The sequence below is a fragment of the Puntigrus tetrazona genome, chromosome 14, assembly GCF_018831695.1.
Source record: "Puntigrus tetrazona isolate hp1 chromosome 14, ASM1883169v1, whole genome shotgun sequence".
Classification (NCBI taxonomy): Eukaryota; Metazoa; Chordata; class Actinopteri; order Cypriniformes; family Cyprinidae; genus Puntigrus; species Puntigrus tetrazona.
In genome coordinates this window covers 19,268,695-19,295,182 of record NC_056712.1, presented here as the reverse complement: position 1 = coordinate 19,295,182, position 26,488 = coordinate 19,268,695, and the positions used below count along the sequence as shown (strand labels likewise).

Sequence of the window (26,488 nt, the reverse complement as noted above, 5' to 3'; positions counted from 1 at the left end):
TTTATTTAAATGTTTATTGCTGTGTTCGAAGATTACACTCCTTGCGTCTGGTGGGTCAGTCCAAACGCGCAAACGTTTCTATGATTTATTATTTAAATAGTAAAACAACAATTCTGCGATACGATACATAGGCTTCGCTAATAACGTCTGAACAAGCTAGGCTAGGTGGTCTATACACATCCGTGTGCTTTACGCGTACGATCCGATGTACAAGAGGAGACGAGAAACGATTCACCAAAAAGAAAAACACGGTCACGCCGAACAAAACAGCTTACAAAACCTGCACGCCTCGAAGACGGGGCGCGTGCAGCTCAGAGTGTGCTGAAAGGAGGGCCCATGTTAAATAAAAAGCTTCGTTTTAAACACGCCACCCCGAAGTCCGCGCGCTTTTCCCGCCCGAAGCGTACGAGTAAATAGAGATTCAAGCGGCGGGTGTTATCGGACGCAGCTTCGACTCTTTCGCCAAGCGAATAAGTTACGAAAAAGAAGCCAAAAAAGTCCTCCGGCACTTACGGGGAGATACGTTACTTTGTAAATGATTTCGAGGAATAACGCTCTGCCTCCTTTTAACCGGCTGAACGTTGGCGTGGAACGCAAAGTCTCTGTGCGCGTCTTCGATATTTCCGTTCTTTTTCTCTAAGATCTTAGTTTATCACAGTAGTTTCGCACCGGGCCGCGTCCAAATACGAGCGCCAGGACCCCTTTATACGCCACGACACAACAAATCAGACCGAGAACTGATGCTTCGGGGAAACGTCGCGGAAAATGTAATGGTCACTTCTCACAGATGGTTGCTGATTCACAGGGACTGTTCTCCGCCGTGGCTCCGCGCGCTCGGCTCACGATTACACTGTATAAGAAACATTCTCGTACGACTATAAATTATTCCACATTAATATAACTGGTGTGCTTGATAAGCTCGTCTGGGTATATGCTTTGTCATGCTTTACAAAAAAAAAAAAATCGGTCCTCTGGTCTTCCACAGTTCGCTGGAGGCGCTGTGCATCCCGCAGTGTTTTCAGCTTCGTGCCTAACGGAGAGGGTTTAGGCCACGTACACCCTGCGGAGGGACAAAACAGAATTCACAGGTTTCATTTGGGGCTTTTTGGAGATGTTTCCGAGCTTATACTGACACCTAGTGTCTTCTGAGCGCGCGCGAAACAGAGTTAAATCATTGTAAAATAAACGCAAGGCTATGGGATGAGAGAGAGAGTCGTGAGGGAACAGCAATGAAAACATAAGCAGTCATTTTAATCAGTGTTAAATTAGTAATAAGCATTCATTTTTATAGTAAACAACTCTTCCTAACAACTTCGTGGTGACATTTCATACATTTTTCAGAAGCGTTATTGAATTGATTTTTAATAAACACTTTAAGAAGAAAAAAAAATGTGCACCTGTAATGTTCCTCGTCTTATTTGGGGTTTTATGAATATAAGTTTGAGACCTTTTTATGTACAGGAAACTTAAGGAAAGCATTGAATGGAGCTCCTTTGCTCTCTGGCGCTAGAATTTGGAAATAACTTCGAAAATCACTTGTTTTTCGGTGCAAGTGTCTGATTCTTAAACCAAAATCTAAGATTTTTAGATTAAAAGCGGTCTTGTTTTGTGATACTGGTTTAGTTTTCGTACCCCGCTGACAGACGTTCGCTCTCGTTTCAAGCGCAAACGCACTACACTTTCTTCAAGACTTCTAACGATGTTCGGTTATTAATAATAAAATACTGAATAAAACTTTCTTTCGGCTCCAATCAAAGCACATACACTCTGTTACCGTGCGCAAAATGAAAGCCCTCCGTAAGATTCAATCCAACTAACCGCTTCATATCTGTCCGACATCGCGAATCTGACTTTATCGAGCCACTCATTGGATTTCTCTTGAATGTTTCATTTGGGAAATGTGCCAAAGTGCGTGAGTCGTTTGGGTTTTGACCTGGGTTTTAGGTTTTGCGGCTCTGGCAGGCAGCGGTTTACATCGACTAACGCTGGAAGCCTCAAGAAGATCAGCTAAAGTTCACCGAACGCTACCTGTGTTTGTCCTTCCAGATCTTGACAAGGTTCTTAGTGCTCTGGAGTCTGGGATGCAGGCAGTACTCCTGACCTTTGAAACGGGACACATTCTCCATAGTGACGCTGTAAACACATGGGAAAAAAACAGGGATGAGAGGAGAGGAAGACGGGTAAACAGGATGAGACGAGAGGAGAACATTAGTCATGTTCGAGCAACGCAAACAACACTCTTAACAGATTTCATGCGCGTCGTTAATCACCAAACGCACTTTATTTCTTGCGCTGAAGATCCGATTGCGACGCTCGTTTAATTTATACGCAGGGCAAATCCCGGTGAATCATCTCGACTGGCAAACGAATACAAATTCGAAGCAGGATTCAACACCGCAGCTTACTTTGCCTATTAAATAGACATTTACCACGTCGCTGAAGCAAACCGGCCGAGAGTGCCTAGCATTTTATTCGGATTTGCGCTTTATTATTCACCTGCGCAGCCAAAAGAACATGTTTGTTGACTCCGAACTCCTCACTGGCCTCTTAAAACAGAGCAGGAGCTCTTGTGAGACCGGGGAAGCTTCCAGAATGTTAAACTCCGGCTCGGAGTCCGGTGCCATGAACTGAAGAAGAGGGAACACTTTCAGCGGAGTCCACCGGGTTTGTTTTCGTCTGAGGTCAGAGCTCACCGATGCAAATCCAGACAAATGAGCTAGATGACCGATGCGTTTATTTTAATGTTCTTATTTAGGAAATGTGCAAGCGTGCATAACCGGCCGAAATGTGAAAAACGGCTTCGAACGATCACACGGGTCGAATCGGGAATGTCCGCACGCTTAAAACATCACTGTAAATGAATCAGGTGTGACCCTAATCTACAGCTGCGAGGAACATTTCTAAACTGCAGACAGATCTCCCTCTCTGCGTTCACATGCATCGAGATGTCTACGTGAAGCATGAACCTCTTTTAAACGTCTAAATAGGCATCGGATCAACATTTTCATTTGACATAGACGTAGATTGATTCGAAATATCCCCAGCTCTGTAAATATGCTGCAACACCTGACATGACCAGCAGGTGGAACAGAATCTACGAAAAAAGACATGCTTAAAATGCTCAAGTTTGCTTCACGCTGTAGAAAAAAACTCATTTGGATCTTACACTGATCTGACAACATAACCACGTTAAACGTTTTTCAAAGCATAGCAGATTTTTATCCTGTCATCCGCATCCTAATCGAAAAAGATCCAGTTAAAACGGCTTCTGCTGGCGAGGTTTATAGCTGATCTAAGGTGGTCGTTTATGGTCATCAGATAGTCCGTGGTGCATTTGGTGGCCATCACCTGACAGCTCCAGTCTGGCTAGAGCTGGTTAAACTGGTGTGAACTGGATTGAGCTGGATCACCATGCTTGACCACCTCGAGATGATCTGTTTTATCTAACAGGGTCTCGGGGAGCAGCTGACACTCATGGTTCAATATTTAGTTTTTATTCTAAGACTAGTCTATTAAAGCCTACTGGAAAAACGTAATAAATGCATAATATGTACAGAGTGGCTAATTACGGAGCTGTCATCCGTTCGAAGAAGCTACGGCAAAACACAGCACACATCAAGAAATGATTTTTGCAACTCACAATATCATCTTTTCTTGGCAGTAGGGATGTTTAGGCTTGATCTCCAGCTTTTGTACATCTTTGTACCGGATCTTCGGACCTTTTCTTGTGCATCTGCACTTGTATGCTGAGAAATGAATAAAACGCATGGTTAAGGCTGAAGACAAATCATTGCAGCAGATCTCACGAAAACCTTCAAGGGATATCTGATTCACGAGCTCGAAAAGAAAAGCATAACGTTATTTGAACGGAGAAGACAGAAACGGGAAGCTTCATAAAGAAAACTAATGAAAAGCCAATGTGAATTTGTGCAATCTTATTTGCACTGACATGCATCAGTGTTATTTGTTCATGATAAGGTCATTCAAAAACAGTAAAAAGCAAGTACCGTAAATATGCATGATATTTTTGTTTAACACTGTGCCCAAACAACGACTTCCGCTGCTGTATTAATGAGGATTTATTTGTTCACTTTCTGCATTAACTCAATGCACTTAATGCGGGTTTACTTTTTTTCCCCCCCTACACTAAGACATCTCTCCTAGTGTTGATTTCTGGCATGTTCCAGGGCAGCATTTTCTGAACTTTCACAACGAGGCTGCGCAAAAAAAATAAACAGCGTGGTGGAGATCGGTTTTCCCCTCGATCTCCTCCAGCAGGTGAAAGACGCCTGACCTACATCTAATCCCTCATCAATCTTCTCTGCTCCATTCAGCATCATCTCAAAACAGCCTCTCAGGACGCAAGCCAGCGAGACTCCTCCAGAAACACAAAGAGCCGCTATTTACAACCGCTGGCCAAGTTTTGCAGAACGAACCAGAGGCGCGTTTGACGTTCGCTGCTATTCCGCAAAAAAAAAAAAATCAAAAAGTTGCGGATTCGTGCGCAAAAGCCAAAATGGCCAAATAATGGAAATATCCTAAATATATAATACCGAAAAATAAAACGCCACGCACTCACCCTCTGTGTTGAGCGAATAAACGGCGATGACCAGCAAAAGTAAAGCGGCCGTGCAGCGATTCATCCCCAATAGTTTGCACAGAAGCTCCGACAGCCTCCGGTTTGTTTGCGCCACTCAAATCCAACAACAGAGATGCTCAAACAGCGCGAGCCGATGTCAGTCACGAGCAGGTTGAGCGCGCTCCGCGACACGTCACGCTCTTCTCAATCTGACGAGTCGCTCTCGAGCGCTCCGAGCTTCTATAAACACACGCTCCGGCGCCTCATTGATATGCAGAGCCCGCCGACGAATTAACTGCGGCCGCGTCTCCAACCCGAGCGAGCTGCCTGCCTAGGAAGCGCTCTGGAAGCGCGCGGACGCGTTCGACGCCGCCTGGGTAGGGAGCGCCCTGGGGGTTTGGGACGCGCTCCGCGCCCGTCGCCGGAGGAAAAGCGATAAAATCGAGTTAAAAAGTTTATTAGGAGAGCCCGTACGTTGTCAGGGGAGACGATCGCGTTGGCTTTCGCGCCGTCTCGCTTAATTTGTTCTCTCTGATTCCGGCTCACTTTAGCAAACTCTTTCTTTAAAGCAAATCTATGGTCTGCGAGCATCATAACAGTCTTTAGCAGAAGAGTGTTTTCTTAAGAACATCTTTAGACCTAAATGCAAAACATCTGCCTTTAACTTTAAGTTAAGTAGTTTAAAGAACTTACCTTAGAGCTACAGTTAAGTAAAGGTTTTTTTATATAAAATAATTAGTATTATATTATAAAATAATAGTATTATGCAATGCACATAAAATGTTTAAAGCGGCGTAAGAAGTGTTATTTTGTGCTTCTGACCAGGTTTTATTATTACTATTGCTTGGAACTGATGCCGTCCACCTTTATACATCTCCAGCATTTTCTTTTTAAATTGAATTAGTATAAAACAACTATTTTTTTTCTATTTTGAGGTGTGCATTTTATTTCGCGTGTGATCATGCATTCATGAAGACTTCTAAATTTGTAAGGCTTAAAAACTCCCTCAAACATATTTCGATAATGCAAATTTCTATTTGAATATCGCGCCTCAGAGACACGCAAAGGGAGTTTCTGCATGCCAGAAAGCATCATTCAATAACACTCGCCGTCTCTGATCTACGCGGTTTGCTTTTAATACACAATAGCTACTTCATAACACGATTCTGTGCTTTCGAATTTTTGTCACCTTTGTTAAAATTCCTGTGACACGGTGACAAGCGAAACAAGCTATTGTTGTCTGCGCCGGCACCAAATAGCGTTTGGCTCTGTAAATGATACCCCTGAGAAGACTGTTTCTAGTTTCCTCTGCATGCATGGATGATTGGAGGGCATGAAGCGAACCATCTGAGTATCTGTGTCTGCGGACGAGAGCCTCATCCCAGCTGTCACCAGCCATGCCTCAGTCCATTTCATGTCTGTCTGTGGCCCATCCAAAGCTCCGGGTGAGCTGAAAAGCATGAAAATCATACGTGAAGCTGCTCTTCATTCTGCCTGAGCGGATATAATAGAGGCGTAATGGTAACAGACAATGTCAATGCACCTCTTTAACCCAAATCAGCTACCACCGTCAAGGGCATTTATGCTGTCAGTCGTACCGAAAACACATTGTTTACGTCATAGTGCTGAGATTGTCCGCTGGATCAAAAGAATAAGAAATCTGGAACATGTTAAATCAAGCTATGAAGCAAAATAAAGCAATTAAATATTACTTTTAACATGCTGGTAACGCTTTATTTTACGGTTACACCTTTCAGCTGCTTATTAGCATGCATATCACTACAATACCAGCCATTTCTTTTGCTAATTAATCACATATTAATGCCTTATTCTACATTTAACGACTACCTATTATTGATAAGCAGCGAATTAATAATTTCTCGTATTAAGTTAAAAAGTGTTACCTATTCGAAAGTGTTACCAAAATGTAATCAATTTGGTTCTTTCTTGCTTCTAAGCGATCAGTTGGGAAATTGATGCAATATTTTGCTAAAATACAAACCGCTTGATATTCGGTTTTTAGTGCGCCGTTAGAGTACTTAACAGGAGCAGATGACTAGTCACCAATAAAACGTTTTCACCGGCGAATGCCTCTATGTGCTGCAGACTAAGCAATAAGCAGGTTACCTAAACAAGGAGGCACAATGCACATGGTGTTTTAAATCAGGGGGTGATCTAAAATAAGCATACCTAATTCTAAAGAAGGCTCTAATGAATCAAATCTGCTGCTTTGACTCTGTCCCAGCCACCTGCTGGCATAAGCGCAAAACACTGATCACTGCGTCACCTTCCTCCAGGTCTGCGAAAGGACACAACTGACCCTTTGCAATACATAACTCATTCCAGGCGAGCATATTGGAGCAATTGCTTTTGGTATGTTTATAAGACCAGTCTAGACCAAAGGGCCATTTCTGGCACACGGTCCTTCCGCCTTTCTCTTTGAAAAATGTTTGTTTGCAACAGCGATCAGAGGAGAGGATCCAGGAAGATGGCTGAGGTTTGTCATAGCCGATAATAAATGCAATAATATCTCAGTCACAGTGTAATTATTTAGAAAAGGGAGATGCGCAGATCTGTTCTGAAAGAGTCGCAGGCAGGGGGAAAAAAATGCCAAAAAATGAATGTTTGCATGACAGCAGACGGGCTCGATATTTGTTAAGGGCTCCACATATCATTTGAGTCAAGCATTCATTCACATCAGTATTTTGGCACACGTTCATCCGTCACTAGATAGAAGCAAGCCAAATCAGGCAGACCGGCCGGGTTACGTCTCACGCTCTTGTCCTGGAAATCCATTTACGAAAGGTGGAAAAAAATCCAGACTAAATACGATTCACTTGCAGCTAGGATAAACGTGTGTGTGTTTTAACAAAGAGCAGTCGAGCAGACTGAGGCCGAGCTGCGCATCGCTCCACTTCCAAATGAACTCTGGTTGGGGTTTGACTGAAAAAATGATGGAGAAGAAAAACACCTAAACGGACCGTAAACAGAACGTGATGACGCAAGACGGTTCAGCGCAGGCATCAAAACCACCTTTACCGTACAGTAGTGTGCAATGGAAGAATTCCTGGTACTGTTTTGACTCCTTGACACATTTTATAAGGTCTTTGTCAATTATCAGCTTGTAAAAATACCAGCATATTTACACGCATACAACAAATGCTCGTAACTCAGTGCACAGCAGTTTCGGTTTGGTTCTGCAAGTTAAATTCATAAAAGCGGCCCGATCAGGTTCAGTCTGTATCATTGAGACTTTCGTTTCGTTCTTTAGATTTAGTGTGAATGCAAAGCCAGCCAGGACTAATTCATCATTTGCTTTTTCATTCCAGTTTAAACACACCCTATTAATATTAACCGATTAGTACATTTACATTTACCGCTCATTGATGCGAAACTCATTGCGTTGCCTTTGACGGTATGCGATAGGCTCATTTTACTTTATTGTTGCTCTTTTATTAACTAAAGCATTCAGACAAAACCTTTATGCGTTTGTTTGCGTCGTGCTGAGTAATATTTTCTTTGTTGCATGTCGCACAGCACATACAACATACATGCATATGAGCACGGAATCTCAAAGGAAAGCACCGCGAAGCGCCAACGTGTAAACAAGCACGTCAACGAGCATCAAAGCAGCTCTTCGTTCCCTTGATCAGGCATGTCTGTTCAAATCGCCGCCGCAGAAGGGGTGGTGTGTAATTGCACGTAATGATTTTTAGTCAGGTTAGCCAATGGCCGGCGGGCTCTCAGATTCCTCACGTTTACTTGCTCTGTGAGAGAACATGCTGGATAATTGCTGCCTGGAATTCCACTATATACAATACTATTAGTATGAATGTCCTGGAAGAATCGCAGGAATGCATCGCTTGAAAATCGCGGAGCCTGGGAATACCTGAATAGAAGAGACACAGAAGACGCGTTTAACTTGCAGGGCCACCAATTTAACTCAACCTTGACTTCGTAACACTTTGGTTGGAGAGTAATTGTCCCCCACGTTCACATGCAGCATAAACAAAAGCAGCTTTAGTACGTACCGGAGTCGATCTGTTCAGCATTGCACAAGCTGAGAGGCCGGACACATCCAGTCCGGTTTCTGTATACCTCTGTCAATCTCTGTATTTTTCTCAGAGAGCCTCATTCTGGCCGGGTTTCAGTAAGTAAATAAATGTGATGAGAACACTAATCGCTGATAATGTTGCATAACACCGTCTTTGGAGCTGCTGATCTACTCATAACACATCTGTGGTGGATTCGACATCTTCTTGAGACGTTTTCGCATCATTCAGGGCAGGTTTGTTATCGCTCTTATGTAAGTTTCTTCATTATAGATCTGCATGATCATCTGAGACCGGATAAACGGTGTTTGAGATCGCTTTAATATCATTTGCTGTTCAACCTTTTCCAAATTACAAAAGTCCTTTGACAATAACACACAATATATTATAATACGAGTCAGTCCGGTTCCATTAATAGTGCAATATCTCTTGCTGCCACAAGTCATATTAATTTATAGGGAAGATTTGATGATTACTGCGCAATGAAATAAATCAACTCATAATATAAACTTGTAACACTACAGTAAGACAAAGCACTACACTAAAACTACTAATATATATATATATATATACTACACTAACTCGAAATGCTATACTCAGGTAGGATTTTACTACATAATAGTTCAGGGGTATCAAATGCACAGTGGTATATCTATTGCCTCTGGAAGCAACAAAGAAATCATGACCATCTTTAAACTTTAATCAGGACTGTGAAGTGGACAGAAGTAATTGCTTAGAAGATTTATGACAGCCAGAGGAGTAGTGATGGAAAATGTTGGAAATCCAGCCTCAAACCTTTAGAGCTTCAAAGCAACAAATAAACCAATTCTTTAATGAACCGATATTAGTAAATATAGATCGGTTTTCCTGCTATTGCTGCCAGAAAGGAGCCTAGTGACCGCGCGTCGTTTCGTCTTCGGGTGAAATTGAGATGAATGACAGATTCCCGTTTACTGCAGAGAGATTATTAAATGATGGTTTTAATTTAGCAGCAGCCCCGAGGTAGAAAAGCATTTTCACAACATCGTTTACTGGTCACATTTTAAGACATAGAGAGCCAAATGCAGTTTTTGTGTTCCTCGAAATTTAGCTGTAGAAAGATTTTAACCTCGCAATGTTTAGAAGAAGAAGAACTTTTTGAAACAAATTGCACGTTTTAAATAAGTAAATGAAACTGACAAAAAAAAGTGTATAAATTAAGACTTTTATAAAGATTAAAAAAAAAAACCTGCCCAATATAGAGCCTTGGGGAACACCGAAGGTGATAAATAACAAAGCTGAAGAGAAATTTTTAATCCTAAAACACAACGTTCCGTATATAAAGAGGAAGAAGTACAAAAATAAACTAGACTGTAACTTTTGAGCAGATGAGATGACTGAAAATTAAAATGAAAGATTTGCAAATGTTCGGGGTCAACATTATATCACGGGCCAGATTTGGGATGATGTTCTTTGACTGGCAGTCAAAATTATTTTCTAGAAATTTCTCTTTCATTAACGGACATCTCCAACAACACAGTCCATTAGACAGAGCACATAGCAGGCGGATTGTGTAACGTAGAGAGAAATGTGTTTTGTCCAAATCTGGCTCAAAAGTGAAGCCAACCGCACTCCCCGAGACCTTTCTGATGTTTTTCCAAGCATGATTGCTCTGTTAGAGCCAGGAGGTTTATTTGACTGGGTGTGACTGATGTAATACACCAGCACCCTGTGATAAACTCATGTCTTTTAAAAACCTTCTGTCCAAACATCACGTGCCATACTCATCAAACCTGCTAAAGCAGGGAACATATTTGAAGGCCCTGGCCAGAGGCGGGAGGACCAGGGAAGAGCTGGTGTTTAATCCAGATTGCATGTGTCATGAGCTTAGTATAGTTCCTGGGAAAATAAAGCCTGGCTGATTTTAGCTGTCAGAGTGTGGTCCAGAAAATCATCCCACTACAGTGTAAATAAACAGCAGTTAAATAACCTGATTAATCCCACAAGGCCTAGCACTCTCTCTCTCTTGCTCTCTCTCTCTCTTAAACACACACACACACAATAAATGGGGACATTGCATAGACACACAGCTAGTTATAAATATAACCATAACCATAACTCCAACTCACACACTAAGCCTAAAAACCTCTTCAATTAAACACACACGCAAACAGAGAAAAAAGAGAGAGAGCGAGAGAGAAAGGAAACAAATGAGGATGCCTATAAATGAGGTTTTGTGAGGTTACGCTCAACTCTGTACAAACTTTACATATATATATATATATATATATATATATATATATATATATATAGGACATAGGAAATACCATTATAGTACAATGATAACTCAAAGTGCTTTACATGAAATTAAATAAATACTCAATTCAATAAGTGCACATCTAAACAGAGTTTTATGTTTTGAGCTTATGATTTGGCACATCTGATCTCTCCTAGAAGCTGGTTCCAATTAATTCCCAATAATAAAATAAGTTTTATTAACTACTAACTTGCAGTTAATATATATTTTTAAATCGCAATGTGCAGGACCCCTTTCTTCTTTTTGTCTACTAAATTATAACTTATAAATTATTAAAATTTATATATATATATATATATATATATATATATATATATATATATATATATATATATATATATATATATGTGTGTGTGTGTGTGTGTGTGTGTGTGTGTGTGTTTTGTTTATGTCTGGAAAACTATACTGAGGACACAACACGCTCATACTTTCCCAAGTCGTAAGCTGTAAATAGAATATGGGTCACTCTGACATTTTGTTTTAAAGCCAGTATAATACAACAAAAGAGTAACGTGACTAAAGTGTTAAATAGTTAAAGTGACATGTAAATGGATATCTAACGCAGCCTGAAGATAGCCTATGTAAGGTATACAACCCAAAGAGAATGTGCTGCCATCCAAATAAATTGCTCTTGGCTGTGCACCAATTCATTGCTATGGGGTATTGACGTGGACGGTGAATATTTAAAATCTTCCACTCGTCTCGGTCCTCCCTCCAGATGGTTTCTGACAACACGGATCTCTGTCCGGAAAGACAACTATATTTATTGGTTTACCAGCGCGTCTCCGCTTCGTTCTGTGTTTCATCTCCATAGTCATCGTTATTAGGACAAAACAGCTGCAGGTAAAAAATCTCCAGCTATGAGAACCCAGAGGAGTGCATTTTGCTCGGGCAGAAGAAGCAGGCACCTTCCTTTAAGCTCAGGGCTCAACCTTGGCTGGAAGTTGAACTGGTAACGGGCAGCCAACCCAGCATCTTAGCAACTGCCATTGACCTGCTGCGGAAACTATGTGTGAATGAGGCACAAGTCCTGAGACAAGTTTGCACCCAGGGTATAGGGCCATTTTTTCATGGGCCATAATAGTGGCTTTGTGCACATATTATCTGCAGGCCTGGAGGACCCTACTTGGGATGAGAAGCACGAGAGACAAAGCAGATGCCCGCTGGTGTAATTGCACCAACAGTGGCATACCGTAGTGCACCAGAACTGTTGTGTAACGGAGGAAATGGGCAAGATGCTTTTTTCCCCCCTCTGAGAGCCATATTGCTCTGCGTAAATGAAAACATGTGGGTCGATTTTAAGTTAACCCTACTTAGCCTTTGCTCTGGTTATGAATGGCACCCATCGTGGGGCAAAAGCACCAGTTAAAACACCAGCAGACATCCGAAACCGACCCCCTCTTCTGTTTGATTATGAGCAAAAAGTTGCTAAAAGCAAGACAATGCTCCTATTGTTGTGATGGAGAAGGAGGCGGAGGCATACAGTGAATCACAAAACATCCTCGTTATTACGTACAGAGGCGCATGACATGCTTACAATATGAATAATAACGACACATTTGAATAGTCAGACTCCTGAACGACCTCGCCGTGGCTTCGAAACCAATGCTTTTCGGTTCTGCTGCGTACAGCGCGCTCCAAATAAGCAGCTAATTATCGTAACCTCACCAAATCCTCTTAGCGATTGCATCAGGATCCATGTGCTGAGAATTATGGGAAATGTGCAGAGGTTGTTATGCTTTGGATCAAGAATGACAAATAAGCAAATAGGCAGCTGGGTGACTGAAATGCAAAACTGTGAGGGGGAGAGATCACAGTCAAGCCGCACAATAGATAGACTGTAGAGATTTCTTCTGCTTTGGAAGATCTGGCCCTAATCTGTATGTCTCCGGGGAGAACAATGCGAAACAGAGATATTTCGTGAGTCACTTTAAAATTCATTGTTCTGCAGAGAAATGCGTCATCGCTTGCCGGAAACATTTAACCGCGTCAGCCCACATTGTATATGCTGATATAACATCATGGCAATTTGAATGCAAAAATATCTTTATTGTGTCGTCATTAGGGAACACTTGAGTCACTGAATGTCTACCGATAGTGGATCTGTGGGGCTTTGAGTAAAGTAGTTAGGAAAAGGCACAAGTGAAGCAAAAGTGAAAAAGAAGTGTGTACTTAATGCGTACTTCAAAACTTAAAAAGCACCTGTTTTTGCAGATAATGTACTTTTAATAACTTTAAAAAAAGACAATACACTTACATTAATGTTTCTGAATGCACATAAGTGCATTATTACAATGTAATGACGACTAATTATCATACTTGAATCATGTAAATCCTATTTTAAGCCATCTTTTTCCATGCATTAGTACACTTATTTTTATGTATTGACTACTAACTAATGCACATGTAAAGTACTTGAGTAACTTCATTATCTTATTCAACATTACATTTAAAAATGACATATTTTAAATGTACTAAATTGCACAATTTTTTACCAGAAATAATATATTTTAGTGTAAACCATATTGTAAAGACAACAAATGAATCGATGATAAATAAAATGAACCATACCTTTTTATTTAATTGCAAATGCTTTGACAGTTTGAAAACATCGCATTCAGTTTATTCTTGTAAAGCATATCTTTAAAAGTGTGCTAAAGTGTGCAAATATATATAATAAATCACTCTGACACTAAAAACCAACCACACCTGTAATGCACAGGAAAGACCTCACACACAAGCCGTGCTTTCTTTCCATAACAAGCCACGTTTCCACACATCATCACAACGCAAACAGAGCGGACCACATCCATCCCTTGTGGAGATTATATTACAGTAGCAGGGAAGGGCATTGTTCCCCATTTCTTTGGCAAATAACGCAAACATTTCCATCAGCAGGTGTGCGAAAAGAACAGGTTGAAGAGTCGCAGATGACAAGGTGAGTTTTTAAAACCAGAAAGCTCCGTCGAAGACCGGAGACAGAGAGAGGCCTTGTGCATCGGTGTCCTTTTACTGATGAATCATACATGATAATGCTCAAAAGAGCCTCCCAGGACAATAAGCGTCGTCAGGAATCCTCTGGAATGTTATGTAACCGAGCCCTTTGGATTAGCAACGCTATTACAAGCCGGAACAATATAGCACTTCTGCCTCAAATTTCATCTCTAGACTCTCCAAATGGGATGTTTTGTTTACTCTTCAATGAAATTACTAGTGTAAAGGCAGGGTAATGTGCTCCCGTGGTGCAGCGGCAGTTCATCCATCTGACCACGTGTGTCAGCTGAGGGTGTCCGTACCCTCTCGCACATAGCAGGAGGGTCCCGCTCAAAGCTGCCAACCTCGGCGGGAAGCTAATTACTGTCTCCTCGCCCGGCGGGTGTGAAAGCGTGGTGCGCGACTCCAGAGGTGCAGCCCTCTCAAGCACGGGGGCCCGATTCACGTGCACACGCATGGGTCTCGCTTCAGTCCCCGTGGAGGTCTGTCATCTGCCTCCTACAGCTCCTCATATCGCTCTGCTTTCATTTCCTCTGATTGCACCCTTGCGCAACATCTCAGCTGGAGGGAGGCAGGTGATTCTGATAAGCTTTTCCTCAGTATTCTGGATGCAGTCTGCTGGACTGAAACTTTACATGTTAAAGCCCCCCTATTATGGACACAGCTATAAGTGAATTAATGCTTGCTACAAAGTTTTACATCTGAAAGTGCACCGCGCATAAAGTTATCGTCTCTCGTCAATCATTGAAATGAGTCGTTTTTAAAGCGAATCCCAAGTTGCTTCATGCTGACGTTATCATGAAGCATTAGCATATCGTCCGCCCACTTTTTGTCCGTTTCATGTTGGTCTAAACGAAAATGCAAGTTCATTCTTCGCCACTAGGGGCCGTGTTTAGAGTGGTAAAAAATACACGTTTCCCTGGTAACGCTGTACACAAAGCAGCACTGCACTCACAAACACTGTTTTATCAGGCATTACAGGCACGATGAGAAGAAAATGAGACCAATTGGACCATTCACCGCAAATGAGCGTCTTTGGGGGTTCGAAAAAATGTATCGTTGAGAGAATTGTTTGGGAGTTGCTGAGCAAGTAAGGTAAAAATACATGCATATTATAAAGACATTTTTTGACCTTGCATGCATCAGGTTGTTATTAGGACTTTCAAAACCAAACTATAAACCTTTGTTATCCATAATAGGGGCATTTTAAATCATTGCTTTGGGTTTTCTGTCATTAGTTCACCCAAAAATGAACATTTTAGTTAATTTACTCACCCTCAGGCCATCCGAGATGCAAGCGAAGATGAAAACATGGTCCTTGGTCAAAATGAAAATCAGCAGCTGCCCTTCTTTACAAAAAAATCAAACAAACAAACTTAAAAAAGGAACTTCTGCGTCACACACCCATAGCTCCTGACGATATATATAGAGGTCTTATGAACCAAACGTTTGGTCTGGGTAAGAAAATGATTCTTTTGAACGGTTCTACTCGATTTTAAATGCGTGACAGTTACTCCGACTCGAAACGAGCCAAAAAAAACAGCATATCTGATCCAGTGATGAATGAACTCATACAACTCTCCAGTTCCTCCAACAGTCACTGAACTAAGGAAACAGTTTGACTGGGACTGAAGACCAAGGAGCTGCTGAAGCGCATGCGTGAACTTTAATGACGGGCCAAATGAAAGCGTTGAATTGAATTACCACGGTTTCATCTAAAAATCTTCTTTACTGTTCGATTCCAAAGAAAAAATACAAATTTAAAAATTTAACTACTACTGGCCTGAGCGTGAAAAAATTAACTGCTTAAGTTTTCATTTTTGGCCGAACTATCACTTTAAGAGGTCAGTACCTCTGGTTCTGTATGTGAACATGAATGACAGGTCAGCAAATCTGTACAGTCAGACTTTCATACCGCACCTGAAATATGATTCATAGCAGGTTGCAATGCACTTTCTAGGGTGTTCTGGATGCCTGTTACGTCACTGCTGTGTGGTTGCTAGGCGGATGCTTTCTAGTCAATATGTCTGCGAAAAACTGCTTTTGTCTTCTTATAGGGATAGTTCACCCAAAAATGAAAACTGTGTCATTCTATTGTTGTTCACAACCCGTGAGACTTTCTTCTGTAGAACATAAAAGAAGAAAAAATTAACTTGGAATGACGTGCAGATGAGAATATAGATAGAAAAGAGATTTTTCATTTTTATTCATGTTTTCACGTGAATCTCCAAATCCCCTTAAGCCACAAGGTGTAGTCACGTTTACATTTGTTTTGAGAATTTAAGGATGAAATCCAGCCATTCCAATAGGAATTAACGGGATCGGGCACCTACATTATAATATCTCAGGGTTTTTACTACGCTCCAATTGAAATATCTGCATGAAAAAAGCCCGAAAATTAGAGCTATGGCTCTATGTTTGGGTTTTTTTATTGTCAGTCACAGCCCAACGTCTCTTCAACATCATTGATATCTCATAGGACGAGCCACATAAAATTAAAAGCCGGCGTCACTGCTGTTGCCATGTGATTTGAAAGTGTTGTGCAGTGAAACTGAAGTTGCACAATATATCATGGAAAGAGACAGTGAGTCAGAAGGATGTTTCACAGAGTGCTTGGGCAAGCTGTCAATGAGTGGTTGGAGCATTTGTTTTTCTGTGAATGGTGTTTTAAACGCTGTCTGATAAACACTGGTTAGGGCTGTTGTGTACCCTGAGACAACGCCCCCACCAACTGGAGCTCAGCAGTATCAGCATCCGGCGAGTCACTCCGCGTCTGCTTTCGGGGGCTGTAAATGCAGGTATTCGTTAACAGCAGACAATATTTAGCAACCACTATAACCATTGCTCAGGGTTAGCAATTTGAACAAACCTCTAATCCTGGGTTTAAACTTAGGAACTCGTCCCACGCCATTTGCTCTGTGGACATAAATGATAGCTCAATCCGTGCAGCTCGTTCAGGAGAGGTGTGCTATTACTGTTGCTAGAACGTATGTGTGACGTTTACATGGCAAATGATACAACAAGCTAAAAAAAAAAAATCACTGCACAGAAAATGGGACCTTTCTCACATCTAGGGACTCATGTGATACTTATGCCAGTACACAAACACTACCCAGAACATGTCAAAACACACTAACACGGTGTCTGGAAGTAATGACTACCGAGAATTCAGCTTTACCATTACAGGAATAAATAAAAATTAAAATATATTCAAATTGAATAAAAGCAGTTGTCATAATATTTTAAAATATTGCTGCTTTTACTGCATTTTTTATCAAATAAATGCAGCCTTTTTCTACGTAAACGCACTAGTGTAATAATATTTCAAAATATTATTGTTTTACTCCATTTTTGAGTGAATAAATGCAGCTTTTTTACGTAAAAACACTAGACAGAAATGTATTACCATCGCGTCTCACGACTTTTGCAGCCTTTTAAGACACTGCTGCAACTTTCAATCAGCGCCAGACTCAAAACAGTGGACCAATCAGAAGACAAGCCGTGCCAGTTTTAGTTTACAGTAGCAAGCAAACTACATCTTGTTCACGCAAAAGGGAAAATGGTGATAAATGCCATTAACACCTTTAATAGTAATATATGTACCAAAGGTTAAGGAGTAGGTGGGGGCGGGGTTGGGAAACTACACAATGCATATTTGAACCTAAATGTTTTGCACGAGGTTCACTAAACAGCATGTTGGAGCATGTGCGCTACCCAGCAGGTCACGTCTACAACATGTCAACCATTCCACCAAAATGTGTTATTTAACCCCATTTATATCTTGATTAAACCCTTGATATGTTATTGTTTACTGTAGGAGTTTAGCACAGCCTCGCATTTGAGAGGAAATCCTAAATAGAACAAATGTAATGGTGTAGGTTAAAATAATAGCTCAGGATTATAAAACAGCTGGAGGGTGACTAGTTGATTACTGCTTTACTCTCTGCTAGCATCTCTCGGGTGGGTGTAATGAGAAGAACGGTTAGCATGTCTGCCCTACCCATGAACTGAGATTTGTTCCACATCATTAGCGTCTGAGGCCAGTCTCTCGCAGGAACGAGTGACATTTACTGCAGCACCTTATCATGGCTGCAATACTCCCTCAACATATGTGTTGGTTAGGGACTGTCCATTTAAACGGATCAAGGACAAGGTTGCAAGCATCCATAGGTTTCATTGAAAAGGTCAGGGGTCAGCGTGAGACTGCTCTCCGATAAAAGCAATGATGGGAGTGAAAAGTTCTGCAGGTGATCTACTGACAATGAGCAAATGAAAAAAACACACATACATTGCCAGATCATTTCCGCGATGGCCAGTGCAACTATCACAGACGAGTCACGGGCAAAATGGGTTAAGACATGCTTTTTGGGCGTTAAATAACAGCACAAATACCAGTACACTGACTACAGCGAGCCTTAGTAAATCACATCGCATAATTTATTTAAATGGTTTTAAATCCTCCCATACATTTTGCATCTTAAAGGGAAACTCGCACAAAGGTCAGCTGTGTCCATTTTATCACTGGCTCTTCAAAAAATGTAAGTTCTTTCACTATTTTTAAGTTTAAGATCCCTTTCAACTGCACAAAATTATCTATCTTTATAGTGATTTCTGATGTTCTTCACATGAAAAAGTATAAAAATATTAATTCAAACTGTAGAAGAGCATTTTCGGTTCCTCATATTCCAAAAAATAATCATAAGAGGTTACAGTTTGTTTGTTTTTTTACAGCAAAAGAGTGTTTTGGACATTAGTCGCAAGCTCGGTCTTGACATTGATCTGAGAGCACTGGTTTATCAAAAACATAACAACCCGGTACCAGGATATCTCCCTTATCCGACCCATCCATTTTAAGTCTTGTAGTCTCTACTGGTAATCTAAAGAGTGAAATCAGGTGTGCATGATTGGAAAAAGTTCAACAATGCGTAGTGTTGGTGCGCCTCCAGGAACAGGGCTGGGAAACACCGACCCACGTTAGTCTCTTGATTAGATTTTGAGATGTGGGTGTTTTTCTCGAGGTGGAGGCAGACGAATGCGAGCTTGCATTGGAGTTAAGGATCTCTAAACAGATAGGGTGAGCTTCCATCTCATGCTGACTTCAGTGGGAAAGCTCTCTGCGTGCGATCAAACTCAATGCACTCCTTCCTCGCTTGAAAACACGCAGCGCCTGTTTTTCAGCGACGGAAAACAGTGGCAGTGAACCGCAGGCAGAGCGGCGCAATTAAAAAGAGATGCGGTATCCAAGACATTCAATATCAACAGACGCGATCCAAGACAAACATGTCAGTCGTTAAAGAGTTATCACGTCTTATTTTATCCGGAATATCCTGTATCAGAGACCACCCAGAGGCAAACACGCCGAATGTTTTGGTCTCCTCTCCTTCATGTGATCTCCTCAGACGGCCACACGGCTGTCAACGCAGATTCACCCGTGACTATGATCCGCGTCCGCTTCTGCCCGAGGCTGTTGTGGAGAAATGCTTCGGTGCTGTATGCTAATGAAATTAGCGCTAGTCTGTCACACCACCTGACTATTTCCAGTGCTTTACCGTCGAATGCCTGGCGGGTTTGCTGTACGTGGATTTTCCAAAAATTAAACGATTTGTGGTCTTTAAAATAAAAAAATGTGTAGCTCTGGTGGAATGTAGGGCGAACGAGGAGCCGCGGGAGGAGATCAGGGAGTTATGCAATCTGACTCTGTGATGATAAAAGCATGGAAAATATCCAAACCAGCTGTTATACTCTCTCAAAGCCATCATCAGCCGCTGCGTCCTCAAGCTCAGCGCTACAAACGTTACTGACAGCTTCACGGTGTTAAAAAGGACCAGGGAAGCTGAACCAGAATCATTTACCCTGACAAGTAGAGTAGCGCTTGTTTAAGGTCACAGTTCACTTTCAATATGCGATGGAGATACAGCACACTTTGCATGGAGCAGAGGAATGCTTTTGAGCAGCACCACATGAGTTCACATTCCTGTGCTGGGCATTTGCTGACTGCATTTATTTCACCATTCACTTAAAAATGAATTTCTTTACAAAAATACAACTTTATTTTGACTCATTTCAAGCATTTAAGCATGTGCAAATCATGTGCAATCGTCAGCGTACAGTATAATATTATTACTGAATCTAGGAGAGATTCAGTCATCCAGCAAAGGTCTTCGGCTTTGTCCCTCCAGAGATTACTTTGCCATATTGGAGAGCCTCTGCTCATCTTTACTTCTGAGAGACATCCCTTTTATACCTAATCATATTACAGACCTGATGTCAATTATCTAAATTAGTTGGACGTTCTCCCAGCTGAATCTTTTCAGAATTTCTTGCTTTTTTTCCACAAATGGCATTTTTTTAGACCTCTAGCAGGTACAAAACTCAAAATGAACTCATTTAATGCATAAAAGTGTACTTTTTATTTTTACCCAGCCATCCATTTCACATCCATAATCTACCATAACATTCATGCAATTTTGACTTCAAGTTGTTCCCTGGTTGTTTCAGATTTCACATTTCAAAGAGTAGATAAGCAGAGGACAGCTGATGTTAATCTTAAACAGCTGCTTTTATCAGCCATTCCTTATAACTTCAACATATCGGACCCACAGCAGAGTTTAACGGTAACGGTACAAAATACAGTAAGTACATTCTTCAAAAGAAAAACCTTGCCTAAATGGTTCCATAAAGAACCTTTAACATCTGAAGAACCTTTGTTTTGCAAAGACTTTGTATTCTAAAAAAAACTGATCTTTGACTGAAAGGTTCTTTGTGGAACCTTCTTTGGCATCGCTGTGAAGAACCTTTTATTTTTAAGAGTGTAATGTGTTGAAGCACGGCTCTCTTTTGTAACTCATCAAAGCCCGAAGCAACGGACATGGAAAACTCATTAATACATTTACACCCTGATAAATACCCCCTAAATAAATGCCATCTGCCAGGAGAGAAAGAGGTCAGGGTGGAGAACGCATACGAGATAGAGAAAAAGATGAGTATTAAGAGAGTAAACAAAGACGATTCTAATGGAAATCCTTGCAGATATGACAATAAGACGGCCTGGGCAAGACAGATGGCATCTATCACAGACAGGGACCCGTGTGCTGATGTAAAGAAAGAGTGAGAATGTATATACATCAAAACTAACAAACAGAGGAGACATGCTGTGCAGCCCCAGTCTGCTAAAGCCATCACATCCACTGCCTTGCTCCAATCCAGCAGCCGCTCCTGCTGAGCCTGTACCACCAATGCTACTTCTTTAACATTAATCTGCTCCCATTTGGAGCCCTCGCTCGGCTAATTATCCCATAGTATGGAGTTTATTAGGTGCTTTGTGCTTGCCTGATAAATGCACTGGAGTGGTTTTCAGTGGCAGGGCCAGATGGCTATGCCTGGAAGGCAATGTGGGATCGCCATGCCCCTCCAAATCCAGCTACGATACGCACACCAACGTGCACACAACCTCGTTCCTTTCAACACCTGTTGTCAAAGCAGGACTCTTTCTTTCAAGCCTATCATTGTGAGGATTTTAATGAACGCTTGGAACGCTACTGCAGTTTTACTGGCATGTGAAAAGCGTGAGAGCATCAACAGATATTGAGCGTGTCTGGAAATGTTTCATATCAAAACGACTGGAGGAGGAATAAAAGCATTCCCAGCAAGAACAGATTGGTAGTCTGTAAAACGCGCTTGCCTTTTGTAAATCCCCCTATATTCGGAATATAAATGCAATATAAATACTACAAATCTAATTTAGCGCTGTCAAATCTTTTTATTTATGCAATGAATGTGTGTATACTGTGTATATTTATTATAATACAAAATACTTGAGAAAAATATGTTGTTTATATATTAAATATATTTATATATATATATATATATATATATATATATATATATATATATATATATATAATATATTATATAAAGGTATATACATGTAAATTTTTTCCAAATATTCTATATATGTGTGCATTTATATATAGATAATAAATATAAACAATATTAATTACATTTAATCATTTAACAGCACTACTACTAATATAAAATCAATATTTAATTTAAAATGATTATGATGGTAACTTTTTAGACTGTTTTAGGATTTGTAGCGTTTTTTGTCTTATTATGGACATTTAATTTTTTGTATTTAATTGCATATATATATATATATATATATATATATATATATATATATATATATATATATATATATATATATATATAGTGAAGTAATGATGAATAATAATGAACCTGGCAGAAAGTGAACATTCAGCCCAGACTTATTTGCTTGTTTAGGTGTGATTTTTGTTCACAAGCATCAATTTGGCTCCAGGTAAAATACATGCTTTTACCTCTAATAATGAACATTTCGGTCACTAAGTGGTATTCATTTTCAGCAAAATCTAGAATTAGACTAAAGCTACTTGGTATACATAATTAAATTCCTTTAAACAACACCGACGCTCCCATGTTCAAAGATACTCCACCCTTTTAAACATCAAGCTAATTATTTATGAGGAAAAACGGGTGTGAATAGAGGTCATAAACAATTTTCCAGCACTCATGCGAACACACAGAGGAATTAAAGGACAGTTGACTCAAAAATGGCAATTCTGTCAATCATGTACTTCTTATATTGTTTGGCCTTCATCGTATGCAAAAATATCTTCTCTTACGTTCTACAGGGGGAAAAAAATCGTACGATTTATAATGACATGTGAGTGAGTAAATAATGACAGTATATTCATTTTGGGGTAAACTCTTTCTCCTTTAAAGGACTTTAAAGGCCGGGCAGTTGAACATATTTCACGCTTGCATCATATATAGGTTACATAAATCAGTTAGAAAGAAACTGGGTGGAATTTTCCATTGACATCTCAAAAAGAACCGATCTCGGAAAGCTGGTTATGATGCAGGGATCCCGAGGGCAGAATGACAAGTCTTGTTTTGTCAGTATGCATATGTGCCCCTTTAGAGGTTTAAAAGGGTATTAAGTTTAACAGTTTCACCAAAACACTTCCTCAAAGATTTTCCATACATATACATGACATTTATAACTGTTTTAGCTTTGACTAGAAAAGGATGTGACAGCTTAGACTTCATAATGTTAGGTTATACGTCATTTGGGATATATTATTCATTTAGCACATCATGGTCATTAGATATAAATGCATGTAAAACGATATCACTTTTTATGTTCACCTGCTCGACTCTGAACGAGCACAAAGAGCAAATTGTCCTCTTGTTAGTCTATACTTTATACTTCATAATACATTTTTGTTCCAGACGCATTTGATGGGGTTTAAAACAGGTCTCCTCTCTGTGCCAAGTCCCTGAGAGAAAAAGTGAAAGCAGGCCAACAAATCAAACCGAGCAGAGCCCTGCGGAGGTCATGTGAACCTTACAGCTCAAACTGTATCTCAGATCTGTCAAGTTGTTTTGTGGTTGTATCGTTTAACGCTCGGCTTAGAAATTACACTAAAAGGCGGCCCTAAAAGACGTACTGAATCACAATCAGGAATGTTTATTTAACACATGGAAAGATATTCAAAACCTCACAACGTTCATTCAGAAGCAGCACGAAACACACAGTGGAGAACGTGACACTACATGTAGCAGTGAACAGTATTCTCATTGAAATAAGTCCTGATTTAGTTTTCATGATTGATAGCTTGATGATTTCCGAAATGCATTATGTTTCACACATGTTTTACAGTTACATTGCTGCAATTCTCTTCCTGTTTAAGCCCCTCCTTCCAAAACATGAAATGTGGCTCTGGACCACAAAACCAGTCTTAAGTCTCTGGGGTATATCTGTAGCAATACTATAATTGCTGCAGTGGCCAAAAATACATTCTATGGGTCAAAATTATTGATTTTTATTTTATGCCAAAAACATAATAAATAAAAATCATGTTAAAGATATTTTGCAAATTTCCTACAGTAAATATACTAAAACTTTTTTATATTAGTAATATGCATTGGTAGGAACTTCAGTTGGACAACTTTAAAAGTGAATTTTCTCAGTAGATTGTTTTTGCACCCTCGTCAAATATTGTCATATGCTAACAAAGCATACGCCAATGGACATGTCAAAGTGTTAGGATTTTATGTGTTAGGTTAATCCACTATATTGCACTTTCTCTCATAGGTGTGGATGATCTTGGTATTTTCTTTTTTAGATACATTACATACTACAAAAACTTTTACAATATCTTATAATTGCCAAGTTCTTTCATGAAACTCTAGACCAGGGTTCCTCAACTCTTACCCTGGAGGTCCAATGCACTGCAGAGTTTAGCTCCAACTCTGATAAAACTCACCTACCTGTGATTTTCGAATGATCCTGAAGACACCGATTAGCATGCTCAGGTGTATTTGATTAGGGTTAAAGCTAAACTGGGAAAATGGATCTCGAGGTCCAGAATTGAGGATCACTGCTCTAGACGGTGATTGATAGGTTCTTAACATATCTGATTATATTGACAGTGTTAAATGACTTGGCACAAACTGAACTGTTCATGTTGAATACGCAGCCAATGAGCTTACTACTTTACATTTAAATAGCTGGTTAGTATTCACTGGAGTAGTTTGCAGCGCTTTTTTAGAGTTCCTCTGAAACCCTCCACCTTCCCCAGCTCCACCTGTATAGATCTGCCACAGCTTTTTTTATATGCTATTTGTGCAGCAGCAGTATGTCTTAAATACTCACAGCACTGTATCACTGTATACAAGTTCCTATTGCAGCAGCAGCAATAACCTACAACTACAACAATAACCAAAAGCAGCAGCAGCGTAACAGATCTATTCCACCAAGACCATATACATTAACATTTTCATATCCATCACCATGCTAAAATCTCGACAGAGATTATAAATGTCAATATAAAAATGATTAATGACAAAGTTTATGCAGTTATGCAAAACACTCGAATAGTCTGAACACCTTGTGTGAGAATAAAACCCCTTTTTCAATATATATGAGTTTTTCCAAAGTTGTGTTTCCATTGGGTGTATTTTCATTTCGCAATTTCTATTTGAACGTTTACGGGAACACAGCTACCGTGAAATCACAATATCAGTAAGTAGCGTGCTATAGTATAAATGAGCTTCATGAAAAGTGTTTTCTGCTACAGAGGATATCTCCTTTAAGAGTGGAGCATATGCATATTTATGTTCAAGCAGCAAAATTAGTGAGAAAGCATAAAAGCTACATTTAGTTCTTTTCTTTTCGGAAAATTTGGTGCATCCTAAACAAAAACGCCTAACCTTAAAAATGTTTATCTTTCAGTGAAAGCGTTAATCAAGAAAGTGTGTGAGCAATTCTGCTTCTCCACCGAGAAAAATGGCTTTTTATTTCCCTACAATGAGCCGTGACAACCTCTTTCCTCGCTCTGTGAGAGCAGCTGGACGGAAGGCAGACGGCCAGCTGAAGGGATTAGAGGATCAATCAGCCAAACGACTAGGGCTAGCACATAATCAGCGAAGGGCCATGTACCTAGAGGTCATGAACAAAGAGAGGGCTTTGTCTCCTTGAGGAAGGGTCATACCTGTTGCCCGACTCTCATACAGCATCGGATCTCCTCCTCGCGCTGACAGCCAGCACCCCACGGCTCAGTTGAGATGAAAATGTCAGCAAAAGGTCACAAAGGGTTGAAGAACCCTCATTAGAGGAAATGAGATGCATTTTTCCTACACAAACGCGTTTCTGAAATTCAGTTTTAAGCAGAAAAAATGGTTCCCACTCTGTTCTGTACAACATGTCCAAGACTAACGACCGAGGCGAAATCCTTTGGATGAGGAATTTGGAAAAAAAAAACTACGCATGATGAATGAAAAAAGACAGACAAGAGGATGATGACAGGGGGAGGTATGATGGGGAGGGACTGTGGGAGCAATAGAACTTCAATTATAGTCAAAAGTCATAAAATCCTCTAGAATTGCCTGCTGATGCCCATGAGTGGTGAACTGTGGAGATATTGATGGGAATGGGGAAGGCCTCCACTGTGCGGTTGTCATTAAGACATATAATCGAGAACCAGAACTCCTGTATTTACGCCTGGATGCTTTATGCCGTGAGTCATGTGACACTCTATAGCTTTATTGGACTGTGACCATCACCTGTGCGGTCTTCAAGGATTGTAATATTTACATTTAACTCGTTCCCTGCCAGCATTTTCGGAAAAAAGCCGCCAGCCCCAGCCAGTGTTTCTGCTCATTATCACTATAATTCCACGGCCCCCGGAATATTTTGTTGTATGAATATCTGAACATGCAATACATACAAAAAATATAGATAAAGATAAATAATAAAGATCAGACCTTCGACTTTCAAACAATACAAACGACCTTGCATACGACCACTTCCTGGATTGAGTTTTCCCTCTGTAATTTTAGGCAGTTTTCATTTATATGAATTGAAACGATCACATTATTTTTCATATGCATATGCTTACATATGAGATCACTCGTTTCTGAGGCTTCCTGGTCTGTGTTTCTGACTGGCACGTTAAAGATTAATTCATGAGATGTATAATAGCACCTCCTAGCATGTAACAGTGTGAATGCGGAAACTTAAAA

At 40.4% G+C, this 26,488-nt stretch overlaps 1 protein-coding gene across 1 annotated transcript; it reads right to left on the bottom strand.

The window, feature by feature from the left end:
- On the bottom strand, window positions 1-4,939 carry cxcl14 (chemokine (C-X-C motif) ligand 14). Its single transcript, XM_043258041.1, has 4 exons — window positions 4,580-4,939; window positions 3,641-3,746; window positions 2,029-2,133; window positions 1-1,060 (listed from the first exon to the last, which is right to left on the bottom strand). Exons 1-4 carry the CDS (start codon window positions 4,641-4,643, stop codon window positions 1,045-1,047), a joined length of 291 nt encoding a protein of 96 aa, XP_043113976.1. The 5' UTR covers window positions 4,644-4,939; the 3' UTR covers window positions 1-1,044.
- Between the last annotated feature and the right edge of the window lie 21,549 nt (window positions 4,940-26,488).